Raw genomic sequence first — 17,151 nt, forward strand, 5'->3', positions numbered from 1 at the left:
GATAGCAGATAACTGGAAGGAAGGTAGAGGTAAGCATATTAATATACACAGGCCCGTGAATAACTGCCATACCGGAGAGACTTATTGCCACACACCATAGATCAACACTTTTAAGCATAGTTTTTAAGCGGGATTCCATATCAGCAGCAATAAGACGTCTTATAGCTAATCATCACTTATCTGGAATGAAGGATATAGTCCCAGTAAGGGTCACAAGGCAGAGGGATGGAGTCACCGTTGATTGCGGAGCTGCCTCCGCTGTTTGGGTCGCTGGGGTAAGCCAGTGGAGATTGCATCTGGCTGCCATTCAGGCACTTCAACCGTCGGCAGGCCCAGCGTCTGGAAGAGCTCTGGGAGATCAGCCGGAGATTTGATGGTAACTGACTTGTCATCCTTTGTCGCAGTAAGGCCCGGTTCACATTAGGGGTCGCCGTCCGGAATCGCCGTGCCGGAGCCGGACCGCATGCACAACGGACGGAACGGACGCACGGCATAGCAATGAAAGCCTATGCGTCCGTTCACATGCGTCCGTTTCGTCCGGACCGGATCCGGACCGGATCCGGACTCCGGCATAAGACCCAACATGCGCTATTTTTTAGTCCGGCTCCTCCGGCAGCCGTATCCGGAGCGGAGCCGGACTGCACCATCCGGCCAATACAAACCAATGAGAACGGAGAGCGCACAACACACTGGCTAAAAATCCGGATGTTCTACCCCACTTCCTATGCGTATTGAAGCGGCGATTTTGGATGGGGACACATGGGCAAGCATTTGGGAGTGGAGCAGCAGTGATTTTAAACGTGCTGGAGATGTTGGCAGTATGTCGGAGGTGGAGGTGAGTGCTAAACAGCGGGGGGCCTGATTCCACAGGTCCACCTTCTGCTGACCTCCCAGACCCCAACATTTTTATACCTTTTCTACTATCTTTTGCCAAACGGATCCGGATCGCATCCTGATGAACACCTGATGCAAACTGACCGGATCGGATCCGGATCAGAACCGTACGGTTCCGATCCGGATCCAGTCCGGATCCGGTCAGGTCATCCGGTCCGTTTGGCAGAGAACCGCAAGTGTGAATGGGGCCTAAGCTGGAAAGGGAAGCCCCAGCGATAGATGATTTCTTTATCCCGTAGCATCTTGATCAAAGGCTGGAGCGCGCGGTGTTGTATCAGGGTGCTGGGCGCCAGGTCCTGGAAAAGCATGAGTGCAGATCCCTCGTGGTCGATGGAGTCTAGCTGGCGCGCCGCTCTCATGATGGAGTCCTTTATTGCGAAATGGTGGACGCGGCAAATAACATCTCGTGGGGGCTCGTCAACTGCTGGCTTGGGCTTCAGGGCACGGTGAACCCGGTCGATCTTAAGAGGGTTGTCTGCCGGTCTCCGGAGGATGCCATTGAAGATAGCCACCAGGGTAGATTCAAGCTGTTGTGGGGAAACTGACTCTGGTAGGCCGCTGAGCCTTATGTTATTCCGGCGGCTACGATTCTGGAGGTCTTCCATTCCTGTCCTTAGCGCGGTGTTCAGTGTGGGCTGCTGTAGGTTTGCTTCTTTTAGCTTCTCTACCTCGGTCTGGAGCAGTCCCATGTCTCGCTCCAGAGCTGTGAGCCGTTCGTCGTGGACGGTAAGATCTTCTTGGATCCCTCTTATTTCCTCCCTCGTAGCAGAGGTGATTTTATCTGCCAGATCAGATAGGTCTTCTTTGGTGGGTAGATTATGTAGGTAGTCCCATATCTCCTTCAGGGACCTAGAGATCATGGCAGCCGAGTCTTCTTCCCTGGCGGGTATATCCTTGGTCGGGGAACTGGCCGTCATCTTGGTTAGTATCTGTTTGAGAGCCTGCGGGGTTGTATTCTTGTCGGAGGTTCGGCGGTGTGCCTTGCCAGTGTGTTTAGAGTGTCTCTTGCTTCTCCGGGGTCCACTGGCCATCCCCCTGTGACTTGGTAGTAGGGTAGGAGCACTTCAATCAGTGATATATTGCGATCATGGGCGAGGAGCTCTGAAAGAAGCGTCTTCACGCGGCCATGGCTGACTCCGCCCCGTGTGCTACTTTTCTGTCTGCACCCCTCTTGTTTACATTGTATGTATCCCTATTTATTGTCCAGTAATGCGTAATATGTTGGCGCTTTATAAATACTATAAATAATAATAACATTGACTGATTACACGGAAAACACTTGTACTGAAATCTGGACATTAGCATTTCACAGTGTATTGTAACTAAGCTCTAATAATTGCTTTATTGCTGTTAAGTATATTCAACATGGGGGTTTAAAACCTACTAGAAGAGTGCCAGTTTGCCTTCCCAGGAAGTGGAAAGCTTACTGATCTCTGCATAGTTTTGATGGCATATCAGTAAGAAAAAAAAATACTCTGATTTATTTTGTGGAAGTTAAAGTCAAAAGGCACTACATCTACTGCTCAAAAATGCAGTCCTCTATTGCCTCCAATCTGTTAGGTTTATGGAATCGCCACTGCTCAGTAGCACATGAGACTTGACAAGGAAGAGTAAAATATTGCTTCCAGTTGATGCTAGGTACTTATAAGTAATGTCTGGGGTTTTATTCTGCCAAAGTGGGCAATTCTGGCTATTATAGCCAAGGGTGTGGGTTATATCCATAGAAGGAAATGGCATATTTGTAACATTTTTCTAGAGTGAATGACTGAAATTAGTTTTTTTAAGGATAGTTTTGTGTTCAGTTACACCACCTTTAGATATGATTTTAGTGCATGTACCTGTAATATTTTGACAAGTCCACCTTTATTGAAAAAAGGAGAAAAAAAACAACAACCTTTTTATGCAGAAAATACTTATTTTTTCCATTACACTGCATGCACATTCTTTAAAGTGTTCCCTGTTCAGAAACTAATGTGTCAATTTATAGTAAGAGACATTAAAACTTCTGTGGCATTGTGAATTGGACTGAGCACCTGAGTGCTGTGAGGTTAAATTGCTGGGCATTGCCCTGCATCTTAATATCACATTTCCATTTGTAACGGGGGAGAGAGTATGATATAAAACACTACGACACATCACTTCTATGGCTCTGTCACTCACATTGATGGACATATGGTTGTAGAATTTAATGAGTGTTAGACACTTGCCAGTATTGAGCAGTGCTGCTTTGATTTCATTTACAGAACAAATGTTCACCTGTGTTCATAACGTTTCATTGATTTTTTTTTTTTGCGTGTATGTTTGTGTGTCATAATATATATATATATATTTTCTCTGCTTTCTGTTTGGTCCAGGACCGTGGGGTGGAAAGTACCATTTTTCAGAACCCAGTAAAACTCCACCTAACAATCGGGACGCTGGTGTTGCTGAATGAGAATGAAGTGGAGCAGGCATGCCAGCTGCTACAAAAGTGCAAAGAGGAATTTCTGGAGTGAGTGAATTAACTTTTATTATACCCATGACATCAAACTGCAGAAAACTTACCACTGTGCTTTGTGATTCTGTAAATGTGATCTCTGTAATGCCTTTGTTTCAGTATTTGTAAGGAATACAAATATCTAGCATACATGCATTATGTAGCAGTGATACTAGAGGTTGCGTTTAAAGTTTTTTGTCCTTCGTGACTAAAAGAGCTCTCTGGATACAATGTAAAAAAAACTGGTCCATATGTTGTAACTAATGCTATTCATAGTTATATTTGAGGGCCGCTTAACACTGACGTATAACACCGGCTGCAGTCCTTGTCTTTAAAGCGCTGCCAAGTGGTTGGGTAGCAAGTATACCATCAATTGCCATCGTATGCGCGAACAATGTGTTCCAAACCTGATTTTTCACGTTGCCAGAAAAGCATGTGACTGACGCCAGCAGAAGCCCATGTGAACCAGCTCTAACCAACGGAGTAGATCTGACTGGAGTCTGCAAAAAAGGAAAGTAGATTTGGTCACATATTACCCCGTGGATCAAAACCACAGCAGTTGTGAGAGGTTGACTGGGCAAAGGGTTTTTTTATGCACAATTATTTAGTTATAAAAACATCAAGCCGCTGTGAAATAGTTGCGCACAGGACCAAGAAGCTTTGTTGTCCCTACGCTGGTAGCGTGGGTCCTAGCCTGAGTAATATAGGCCTAAGCTGGACTGGCCAAGTCTTTGGATCCTTCCTTTGGAAGAAGCTAAGGACTGCTTCATACTTTTGTTTAACTGAAGAAAAACTGTACTCTGACTCAAATAAATTGATTTGTTTTACATGAACTGCATCCTGCTTGCTGGTTTTGATCCACCCTGAGGCCTGTTTCACACTGCAAACTGGCGGTGCGGAAGCTGTGCCGCACTGCACCGCTTAAAACAGGCCTTTAGGGAATACCGCGGTACTACGCAGAATATCCCATCTGGCCAAGCAGGAAGTGACTTGCGCTTGCGGTCACTTCCTGCTTTGGTGTATGTGGAAGTGCACGAAAGCGTATTGCAAAAATACGCTTGTGCGCCGAAAAATGTTTAAAAATCCCTGCGCCATAGTCCAGCATGACTTCCTGGTCGACGCAGATCGCCACAAGTCGCCCCAGAGGCCACGCAGCAGAGTAGTTCTGGACCAGCGTTAGATCAAGGACTTTCGGCGTACTGCACCGCGATGCAGGTAATGTGAACGACCCCATAGATTTGCACTAGAGTGCAGTAGAAGTGAGTCAATTTGAAGCACCGTTCCAGTGTGAAAGAACCCTCTAGCGATGATGGGCAGAGTCAACAAAGAGACAAATCTCTCTCTAATCAAATCTGATTGGAGAGAGATCTGTCAGCTGCCCATACACCGCAGGCCGATTCCCGATCAATTTCATGCTGAAATTGATCCGGAATCGGCCTTGCGTGCCGCATCTGCTGCTCCCTCTGGAGCCCAGTGCTCTATACATTAGCTGTGCTTTGCTTGTCCCCCACTGGCTCCGTCCTTGCTCCATACACGCACTCCGCGTGGCTGCCGAGGTGTGTGTGACATCACATGTAATTCCCCATTATCTATCCAACTGAGAACCTTGTGCCTGCCAGAAAATGTACTGACGCAAACTGGAAAACTGTGCCATTGTCTGAAGAATTAAAATTATACATTTTGGAGGAAATTGTTATACTTCACTCTCTGGTCTAAAGAGAGAAGGAATACCCTGACTTATCAATGCACAGTTCAAAAGCCAGCATATTTGGGGCATTGGTATGGGGTTGCATTAAAGCACATAACATGGTTGACTTGCACATCTGAGAGCCTACTGTTAATGCTAAATGATATACTGTTTTGGGGCAACATATGCTGCCATTCAGGCGGTTTTTCAGGGAACGCCTTGCATATTTCAGGGAGACTGCCACACCATATTCTGCACGTTACAACAGCATGGATCTTTAGCAAGAGTCAGTGTGCAAAACTTGCATTTCAGGCCTAGTATGGTTCAGTTGACCAAGAAAGAAAGTCCATAGGGAAGTTCCAGTAACGTGATTGAGTGGACAGTATCCTCAAAAACTTCTAGATTTCAGATCGGCTGTAGAAATTGTATGCCCACAATATTCTGACAGTTAAAATACTTCAAGTTGTACACGTTGCTTTTATTGGAGAATTGTTCCCAATGGACTTTCTCGCTGGGTTACCTCAACCATAGTAGCTCCGACCTCTCGCCCTCTGAAAGCATTTGGTGCATTCTGAAATGTAAAATATGATCAAGGACACTCTGAACAGCTTAAATCCTATTTCAGGCAAGATTGGGACATCAGGCCACTTTCACTACTACTGTCGTAAATGTGGCTTTGTCTCCATTTTTTGTAAACATGTTGCTGAAATCAATTTTTTAAAATGAGCATCTATTTAAGAAAAATAAATAAAACAGTATTTCACTGCTTCAACATTTGCTATGTTGTCTTTATACTATTTTCAATTAAGTTGAGAATTTATGTGCTTATCAAATTATTGTATTCTATTTATAGTTACATTTTTTCATTGTTTTTGGAAATGATGTTGTAAAATATCTATTTACTTTGTTAAACTTGGTACACACCAAACTTGTACTTGGTACACACCATACAATTTCCCGTCAGATAGACGGGTAGAATCTATTATTTCTCACAAGTCCGATTTGAGCCCTGATTGTTTTTCTGATCGATTTTCTAATCACTTCTATATAAAATCGATCAGAAAAATGATTGGAAATCAGATCAGACCTGTCGGAAATAATAGATTCAACCTGTCGGGATATTGCATGGTGTGTACCAGGCATTAGACTGGTTTCACCATTCAACCCTTATTGTTTTGAGTCTCATAGGGACTTTTGAGTTGGAAACATTTAGGGGTGTTTGCTTTCCTTGGTGAATGATCCGTCTGTCTAGCTGCATTCTACTGCCAATTGATTTGACTTTTTTACATGTATGCCATAGCTGTCATGACACTATTTACATTGACTTTTTTATTGACTGTTAGTACGGCTTATTTTTGGAGTAGGGCTTATGCTGGGAATACACAATGGCTATCATTCATAAAAGTGTGGTCGGTAACAAAAATCTGTGCCGGAGAATACCGCTTTCGGTATTTTAGACTTCTGGGTGGTCATACATAAAAATGTTGCCAGTTGCGATACAAGTGCGGTGATTTCCAGAAAAAAAGCTGACGGAAACAGAGAAGCTGCCCGAGTCCCTCCGTGCACTGCTCTCTCTGCTGCTGCTTGGGAGGTCTGTCTCTCTGCTGCTGCTTGGGAGGTCTGTCTCCATTAACTTGTATGTATTCCGCATGCTTATCGCTACTTTCAAGGGAGCGGTAATTCCCCGTCCACATACTGCTTGCTCTAATGTTTATGAATTGACATTTTGTTACTTTTTCTAGATAATCACCGCACAAGGCGGTAATTTATCGCTCTGCTCAGGATTGTCAGCTTTTCATGCGGAAACAGGCTTTATGAATACACATTTTGCTAAGTGCTCGGTAAAGTAAGCTGTTTTTCAGCCTTTCTGCATGCGGGAATGCTTTATGAATGATCGCCAATGAGTTTTTTTTGGCATATTTACTTTCCAATCATTTCTCTGATTAATTTTTGGATTTTTTTTCTGATCGATTTCCATTCACTTCTATGAGAAAAACAGATTCTGAAAAAAAATGGAAATCAGATCGGACAGGTAGGAAATTATCTTTTGAGCCATCTGTCTTCCGAGAAAACACATGGTGTATTCCCAGCATTACCGTATATACTCGCATACAAGCCGAATTTTTGACCCCCAAAAAGGGGGTCAAAAGTTGGGGGGTCGGCTTGTATGCGAGTCATGTTGGTCCTCAGGTCCCCCCCCCTTCGCTGGTCCGCGGGTCCCCCGCTCCCCCCACGGCCGCCGCCGCTGATATTACCTGGCGCATCTTCTATTCCCCTCTCCGTGCTTGTAAACAGTCACAGCAGCGCGCCCGGCGCTGCTACTGTGACAAGGCAGGAGGCAGGAAAGAGCGCGGCTTCCTGTTACTATGGGAACCGCTCTTTCCTGGCTCGCCGTCGTCACAGTAGCAGCGCCGGGCGCGCTGCTGTGAATGTTTACAAGCACGGAGAGGGGAATAGAAGATGCGCCAGGTAATAGCAGCGGCGGTGGGGGCAGGGGGGCAACTATACTACCTACACTGGGCACTTTACTAGCTATACTGAGTGCTATACTGAGCACTATACAAGCTAAACTGGGGCACTATACGATCTATACTGAGCACTATACTAGCTAAACTGGGGCACTATACGATCTATACTGAGCACTATACTAGCTAAACTGGGGCACTATACGATCTATACTGAGCACTATACTAGCTATACTGAGCACTATACTAGCTAAACTGGGGCACTTTACTAGCTATACTGAGCACTATACTAGCTATACTGAGCACTATACTAGCTATACTGAGCACTATACTAGCTATACTGAGCACTATACTAGCTATACTGAGCACTATACTAGCTATACTGGGGCACTATACTAGCTATACTGGGGCACTATACTAGCTATACTGAGCACTATACTAGCTATACTGAGCACTATACTAGCTATACTGGGGCTCTATACTAGCTATACTGGGGCACTATACGATCTATACTGAGCACTATACTAGCTATACTGAGCACTATACTAGCTATAGTGAGCACTATACTAGCTATACTGGGGCTCTATACTAGTTATACTGGGGCTCTATACTAGCTATACTGGGGCACTATACTAGCTATACTGAGCACTAAACTAGCTATACTGAGCACTATACTAGCTATACTGAGCACTATACTAGCTATACTGGGCACTATACTAGCTATACTGGGACACACTAGGGGAATAAGGCGGCCAGCATTTCCTACCCCCGGCTTATATGGGGGTCAATCATTTTTACCTGGTTTTTCAGGTAAAAGTTGGGGGGTCGGCTTATATGCGGGTCGGCTTATATGCGAGTATATACGGTATATTTCGAGCATGCTCAAAAATCATTTTAAAAAAATCATGTTAGGGCTTATTATTGGGAAACTGGATGAAGGCCTAATTTACTAGGGTTCTCTGAGGCTGCAGAACACATGGGATTTAGCAATCTTAGCCTAGATTTATTGAAATTAAATATTAATTGGGCTGCAAAATGTTTTCAACCCTGATCTGAAAGATGGCAAACCGTAGTGAGTATTGTAAGCAACAAATGGAGTCAATACAATATATACCAGCAGCTGATAATATATACCAGCTCAGGGGCAAATGCAGGATTTTTAAGGGGAGGATTCCTGAAAGGTCCAGAAGCACTTATGTCCCCAAGTGCTTCTGAATACAGGTGGCTCCATACTACCCATGCACAAAAGTGCGCTGGCGTATTACGGAGCTGCCTATCTTTGGAAGTACTCAAGGACACAAGTGTTTCTGAGGGCTTCTGGTAGCAGCAAATTTGAACGGGGGACAGCACTGGAACAACTCCCCGAGAGAGGAACAGGAGATAGACTTAGTTTGGACAATTCAGTGGAATATGCCACATAGTGTCACATAGCACAAGCGATACCCATATGATGCAGGGATATATGCATCTGCGGAAGATGGCGGCACTATATAAATACTAAATAACAATAATTTGCCTCACCAGGATTGCACTTTTATTTAGCTTTCCTGTATGACAAGAAGACACAGCCAGCCAGCACTAGGGTAAGAGGGAAGCTAAAGGTGAATGAAGGAGGGCTGGTGCACACCAAGGGGGCTTCTGAGCGTTTTTCTAATCAACAGTGATTTGAAAAGAGCTTGGCTAATGTTATCCTATGAGGGTGTTCCCACAGCAGTGTTGTGATTTTTTTCAAAATCGCAGGTATACTGCATGTAGCATTTATTTTGAGCGATTCATTCAGAAATCGCTCTGAAAATCGCTTCACAAAATAGCACTCACTAATTGCTAGCAATTGCTATTGTGATTTTGGCGTTGCACTAGCCCAGAGGGAGGAGGAGTGGAGAGAAATTGAGAATAGCCTGAGATGGAGCAGAGAGCTTATCTGTATTGCAGTCCCACATCACACAGAGGCTACTTGCCTGTAATAGGACTCATGTCCCTGCTGGTCTCTCACACAAGTCAGAAAGCAGCCCTCCTGGAGTCTAGGGACTGTCAAAAACTTTTCACCTTGTTTTAACACCTTATCAGCACATACAGTCATTATAACAAAGGGGAGAGACCAGACAGATTTTTGCCCACGGACCCTCCAGGCAAGCTTTGCATCATGCTGTGTATATTTACCAGCTTGCCTGCCCTTTAATTGCCCTTTTATCAGCTAGCCTAGTATTTTACATTGCCTTACAACAACAAACCTGAATACACCAGACCAGCCCTAAATCACTGAATGAAAGGAGGCCTGGGGGGAGATTGCCCCCCTTCCAGCCAGCACTAGGGGAAGGGGGAAAACAAGGGTGAATTAGGGAGAGTGGAGAGGCTGAGATAGAGCATATAGCGTATTTGTATTGCAGTCCCACATCACACAGGCTACTTGCATGTAATGTGTCTCCTGTCCCTGCCAGCCAAATCCGAAAAAGCTTTATTGGCAGGACCAAATACATTTAGCATTGCCAAAGCAAAAACAAAACATTAACAACATGGTGGGGAGGATTGTGGGAATAGGGGAATGATATAGGTATACCGTCCATAGGGGTGTGGAGGATGTAAGGGATGGTCAGCCTCTCACACAAGCTGCAGGCAACCGTCCTGGAGTTTAGGGACTGTCAAAAACTTTTCAACCTATGAAATACTTTATGTAGCTGTCTACATGCAGGATTCCTTACAACCGTAACCCCCGCCTGAATACGCCAGTGCAGCTACAGTTTGCTGTGACTCAGGCTAATAGCAAATTATTTTTAATAAATACACCATTTTTAATAAATCTTTTGTTTAATATTGAACAACTTAAATATGATGGTTATAAAATCTTATTGTAACCAATAAACTAACTGTATAAATTCATTTCAGTTGTAATACAAACCTCAGCCTGATTCTTGTGCTGTCTGTTGTATTTTAGTAAAATTGCTGCTGGAAAGGCCCTGCAAGTGACAATGTCTGGGATAGAATACATGAATGACGATCCAGCAATGGTGGATGTTCTTTATGCAAAAGTAGAAATGAAGGATGGATCAGAAAGGTTAGTTTTTCTGTTGTTGTGGGTTTTTTGTTTTGTTCTTACTCTTTATTTTTTGTTTTTGTTTATCTTTTTATTACAACTTATTTTATCCAGTTATGTACTGGGGGACAAAAAAAATTTAGCTTGCAAATAATACTAGCAAATTGGTGCCAGTCGGGCACAACACATGCCAAAATACCTAGGTCGTGTACTTAAGGGCTTTGCCTTTGGCATGAGAGACCAGGGCTTGAATCCTGGCTAGGGTCAGTACCTATTTAGTAAGGAGTCATTGGGCAAGACTCCCTACCACTGCAGGGTGGCCTCTTGAATGTGCCCTTAGTAGCTTCAGCTGTCAAGCGTTTTGAGTCCAACAGGAAAAGCACTATACAAATGTGCATTATTATTATGAAATAATGTACGATGTGTGGCTAAATGTATGGTGCAAGTGCATAACACATGAATGTGCAGCACCTGCAAAAGTGTACAGCAGATGTGTATACATTAGATGGGCAAATTTAAAGTTTGTGTACAGTGCATTTATAAATGTATAGCTTATGTGCATCTGTACAATTAATGGATAATGGTTCAGCCTGCATGTTCATGTACAGTGTGTAGGTTTATACAAGTGTGGGTAAACGTACAGTGTGTGTGTGTGTGTGTGTGTGTGTGTGTGTGTGTGTGTGTGTGTGTGTGTGTGTGTGTGTGTGTGTGTGTGTGTGTGTGTGTGTGTGTGTGTGTGTGTGTGTGTGTGTGTGTGTATAGAGTGGGAAAGTGTGCAGTGCTCTGGTGTACAGCATATGGACACATTTACAGCTCAACAGCAAGGCTCTGCTCCCCACTTACTTCCGCACCATGTGCAGCCCGCAGGAGCAGACAGTTTATTGTCTGCTCCGATGGTTTGCAGTGATGCGGCTGGAGCCCGGGGCAGATGCGTTCCCCCATAGGCTTTATTGGGGGAAAGCAACCGCCTGGCCCAGGATTATCGCGGTCTGCACAGAAGTGCGGTCCACTTACTGCAATGGATCCTGCGGATACATTGCAGCATGAAAAGTGTGAACGGCTCCAATGTATAACATTGGAGCCGTTCACTTCCCGCTTAGCAATGAGCGGAGAACGGACAACGGGGCGGTAACAGAGCCTAAGTGTACAGCAACAACATTTATACAATGCATGGGGTAAGTGTTTACTATTTGCATGTGCAGCAGGTAAGTGTACAGCACATGAGTAATGTAGAGCATGGGTGCACAGCATGTTGGTAAGTGTACAGTTCATATACAATGAGAGAACATCCTTGCTAGTTAATTACGGTATGTGTACAATGCAACTATTGAAACAATTTTACTTGGTGACAAGAATGGCAGCACTGAAAATTCAGAATAAGAGAGGAAAGGTTTGGTCTATGAAATATAAACCCAGCACTTGTTAACACAGATTGATGAGGTAGCCTATGTAGAACAGATCAGTAATAATATCTCTTCATCCAAAACTAATAAAGTGTACATGTCCAAAATGTATTTATTTTTCTCTAAAAAGTTGATGCAGAATAAATCCTGTAATGAGATCTGTATCAGTTATTGGGGCCTCAGCCAGGAGAAAATGTTATCCCCTCATTTCTGGCGCCTGTTCCACACTCTCAAGCCGTAGTCATCCTTCTTAGCCAGACTGCTCTGGCATAAACATTCCTTGCTTTGAATTTCACAATCTCTTACAGTGTTAGTATAAATCTATGTACATTTGAGAAAAATATATTTTTGAATAGCATAGAGTGTAAACCTACTACATTTACTATGCAAAAAGGATATATTCAAACTAATATAAAAAAGGGAAATCATGAAATGGCTAATGGCACTGGTTAATACCTTTTTAGGATCTGTGTAGCGCATCTTCTTTTTTTTCTTCTCTATTATTACTTCGGTCTAGCCATAACCATCTGGCTTGGGCATGGGTTGTGTTGTGTTTATGATAATGGTTATTAAACTTTTTCAGCTTTTGCCACGTTTAGGGCCCGTTCCAATTCACATTTTCTCCTAGGTAATATTTTCACATCTTATCAATTAAAAGCCTTTTAAAGCCTTTTAAAGTAAAGAGGCCAAAGAGGTCTCAGGTTCTCTTGGGGCCGCTCAGTCCCAAGCCATCTCCCGGCAGTGCACGCTCCCACGGCTGAGAGCATTCTGCCTGCGCTGTAACTACTACGCAGGAGCAGAACCCGGCCTCAAAGGGGCTGGAGGAATTCCCAGGTAAGTATAAAACCTCTGTGGTCTCAGGTACACATTAACCACTTCCCGACCACCGTATATACAATTGGCGGCCGGGAAGTGGACCTCGCAAGGACCGCCGTATAGACAAATGGCGGCGGTCCTTTTATGGGCATGGGCGGCGCGATCGCGTCATTCGTGACGCGATCGGCCGCCGACGCCTGGCTTCCGCCCCCCTCGCACTGTAACCCGCCTGCCGTTCGGAAGCGCCGGCGGGTTACTAGCACCCGGATCGCTGCATACAAAGTGTATAATACACTTTGTAATGTATACAAAGTGTATTATACAGGCTGCCTCCTGCCCTGGTGGTCCCAGTGTCCGAGGGACCACCAGGGCAGGCTGCAGCCACCCTAGTCTGCACCCAAGCACACTGATTTCCCCCCCCCCCTGCCCCCTGATCGCCCACAGCACCCCTCAGACCCCCCCCCCCTGCCCACTCCCCAGACCCCTGTTTGCACCCAATCACCCATCAATCACTCCCTGTCACTATCTGTCAACGCAATTTTTTTTTTGATGCCCTAAACTGCCCCCTGCTCCCTCCTGATCACCCCCCACCCCTCCGATTCTCCCCAAACCCCCTCCCTCTGTACTGTATGTATCTATCCCCCTGATCACCTGTCAATCACCTGTCAATCACCCATCAATCACCCCCTGTCACTGCCACCCATCAATCAGCCCCTAACCTGCCCCTTGCGGGCAATCTGATCACCCACCCACACCAATAGATCGCCCGCAGATCCGACGTCAGATCACCTCCCCAAGTGCAGTGTTTACATCTGTTCTCTACCCTAAACACCCACTAATTACCCATCAATCACCCATCAATCACCCCCTATCACCACCTGTCACTGTTACCCATCAGATCAGACCCTAATCTGCCCCTTGCGGGCACCCAATCACCCGCCTACACGCTCAGATTGCCCTCAGACCCCCCGTTATCAATTCGCCAGCGCAATATTTACATCTGTTCTTCCCTGTAATAACCCACTGATCACCTGTCAATCACCCATCAATCACCCCCTGTCACTGCCACCCATCAATCACCCCCTGTCACTGCCACCCATCAATCACCCCCTGTCACTGCCACCCATCAATCAGCCCCTAACCTGCCCCTTGAGGGCAATCTGATCACCCACACACACCAATAGATCGCCCGCAGATCCGACGTCAGATCACCTCCCAAGTGCATTGTTTACATCTGTTCTCTACCCTAAACACCCACTAATTACCCATCAATCACCCCCTGTCACTGCTACCTATCAGATTAGACCCCTATCTGCCCCTAGGGCACTCAATCACCCGCCCATACCCTCAGAACGCCCTCAGACCCCAGCCCTGATCACCTTGCCAGTGCATTGCTTGCATCTATTCCCCCCTCTAATCACACCTTGAGACACCCATCAATCACCTCCTGTCACCCCCTAGCACACCTACCTATCAGATCAGGCCCTAATTTGCCCCGTGTGGGCTCCTGATCACTCGGCCAAACCCTCAGATCCCCCTCAGACCCCCTTCCAATCACCTCCCCAGTGCATTGATTGCATCTATTTTCCCCTCTAACCACCCCCTGAGACACCCATCAATCACCTCCTGTCACCCCCCTAGCACTCCTATCCATCAGATCAGGCCCAATACAACCTGTCATCTAAAAGGCCACCCTGCTTTTGACCGGTTCCACAAAATTCGCCCCCTCATAGACCACCTGTCATCAAAATTTGCAGATGCTTATACCCCTGAACAGTCATTTTGAGACATTTGGTTTCCAGACTACTCACGGTTTTGGGCCCGTAAAATGCCAGTGCGGTATAGGAACCCCACAAGTGACCCCATTTTAGAAAAAAGACACCCCAAGGTATTCTGTTAGGTGTATGACTAGTGCATAGAAGATTTTATTTTTTGTCAAAAGTTAGCGGAAATTGATTTTTATTGGTTTTTTTCACACAATGTCATTTTTCACTAACTTGTGACAAAAAATAAAATCTTCCATGAACTCGCCATACACCTAACGGAATACCTTGGGGTGTCTTCTTTCTAAAATGGGGTCACTTGTGGGGTTCCTATACTGCCCTGGCATTTTAGGGGCCCTAAACCGTGAGGAGTAGTCTAGAAAATAAATGCCTCAAAATGACCTGTGAATAGGACGTTGGGCCCCTTAGCGCACCTAGGCTGCAAAAAAGTGTCACACATGTGGTACCGCTGTACTCAGGAAAAGTAGTATAATGTGTTTTGGGGTGTATTTTTACACATACCCATGCTGGGTGGGAGAAATCTCTCTGTAAATGGACAATTGTGTGTAAAAAAAAAATCAAACAATTGTCATTTACAGAGATATTTCTCCCACCCAGCATGGGTATGTGTAAAAATACACCCCAAAACACATTATACTACTTCTCCTGAGTACGGCGGTACCACGTGTGGCACTTTTTTACACCCCAAGTACGCTAAGGGGCCCAAAGTCCAATGAGTACCTTTAGGATTTCACAGGTCATTTTGCGACCTTTGGTTTCAAGACTACTCCTCACGGTTTAGGGCCCCTAAAATGCCAGGGCAGTATAGGAACCCCACAAATGACCCCATTCTAGAAAGAAGACACCCAAAGGTATTCCGTTAAGAGTATGGTGAGTTCATAGAAGATTTTATTTTTTGGCACAAGTTAGCGGAAAATGACACTTTGTGAAAAAAAACAATTAAAGTCAATTTTCGCTAACTTGTGACAAAAAAATAAAAACTTCTATGAACTCACCATACTCCTAACGGAATACCTTGGGGTGTCTTCTTTCTAAAATGGGGTCATTAGGGGGGTTCCTATACTGTCCTGGCATTTTAGGGGCCCTAAACCGTGAGGAGTAGTCTTAAAACAAAAATGACCTGTGGAATCCTAAAGGTACTCATTGGACTTTGGGCTCCATAGCGCAGTTAGGGTGCAAAAAAGGGCCACACATGTGGTATCGCCGTACTCAGGAGAAGTAGTATAATGTGTTTTGGGGTGTATTTTTACACATACCCATGCTGAGTGGGAGAAATATCTCTGTAAATAGACAATTGTGTGTAAAAAAAACAATTGCCATTTACGGAGATATTTCTCCCACCCAGCATGGGTATGTGTAAAAATACACCCCAAAACACATTATACTACTTCTCCTGAGTACGGCAATACCACGTGTGGCACTTTTTTGCAGCCTAACTGCGCTAAGGGGCCCAAAGTCCAATAAGCACCTTTAGGCTTTACAGGGGTGCTTACAATTTAGCACCCCTGTAACGCTTGTGGAACTTTCTCCGTGATCAGCGCACAACGCGTGCGCTGATACGGCGGAAATCCTCCACAAGCGTATAATTGCAGGAACCCATCAAAAGATGCTACGCACCCGTAGAGGGAAATTCCTGTCGGCAGATGGCGCTGAGGAGTGCAGAGGAACCAATCCTCTGTACCTCCACAAATGTCAGACAGGAATTGTACGAAGCGCAGAACGCAATTGCAAGAGAAGCGATTGCGAATGAGAACGAGCAAAGGGACAGGTTGTATGTGTGTGCGCCAATCTAGTCGCCACCCCGCGACAGCGCACACACAACAGCAGATACGAAACAGAAACGCAACCGCAAGAAAGGCGATTGCCAAAAGTGACACAAGGCAGATCAGAACAGAATACGAGGATAGCAAAGGCACAGCAAATCATACAATGAGGCGACACGGAAAATAACAAACGCTAACTGAATGCGAACACCGCACTCATTCGCAACAGTGCACGCGTTCATGCGCGGTCTCCACGTGATAAGCACAATAGAGACAAGCACGCCTAACTAACCATTGACAGACAAACATGTAACAGAGGACGCGAGCGCTTGCTTAACGGTTACCTCACGGAGCCTCCAGCAAGCGTTCGTAGCAGACAAGACAGACACACGAAAACAGGGACAAGCGAGAGATGGGATCCACAGCACTAGCGAAAGTGGCTAGCACGATCCAGGAAGACAGAACAGAAGGATCCACAGCACCAGTGCAGGATGCCAGCGCGATCCAGGTACAGAGTAGCAGAACAGAAGGATCCACAGCACTAGCGCAGGATGCCAGTGCGATCCAGGGAGGCAGAACAGAAGGATCCACAGCACTAGCGAAAAGAGGCTAGCGCGATCCAAGGAGACAGAACAGAAGGATCCACAGTGCTAGCTCAAGATGCTAGTGCGATCCAAGTGAGACAGATCAGAAGAGATAGCTGGTAGCAACCGCTGCACCAGCTATACTCCAAGAACAGAGATCAGAACGATTTCCTGTAGACCACCGCTGGGACAGGACAATCGCAACAGAACAAACAAAACAGATAAGCAATCCTAACTGCACTAGAGAA

General features: G+C 45.4%; 1 protein-coding gene across 2 annotated transcripts in view; it reads left to right on the top strand.

The window, feature by feature from the left end:
• ASCC1 (activating signal cointegrator 1 complex subunit 1) overlaps positions 1–17,151 on the top strand; it is a 394,613-nt gene that overhangs the window by 133,961 nt on the left and 243,501 nt on the right. For both annotated transcript variants that reach the window (XM_068257775.1, XM_068257774.1), the window contains exons 6-7: positions 3,249–3,385; positions 10,455–10,574. In XM_068257775.1, coding sequence (XP_068113876.1) covers positions 3,249–3,385; positions 10,455–10,574 — 257 coding nt within the window. The remainder of the gene's footprint in view (positions 1–3,248; positions 3,386–10,454; positions 10,575–17,151) is intronic.

Source organism: Hyperolius riggenbachi, chromosome 10 (assembly GCF_040937935.1).
Source record: "Hyperolius riggenbachi isolate aHypRig1 chromosome 10, aHypRig1.pri, whole genome shotgun sequence".
Lineage (NCBI taxonomy): Eukaryota > Metazoa > Chordata > Amphibia > Anura > Hyperoliidae > Hyperolius > Hyperolius riggenbachi.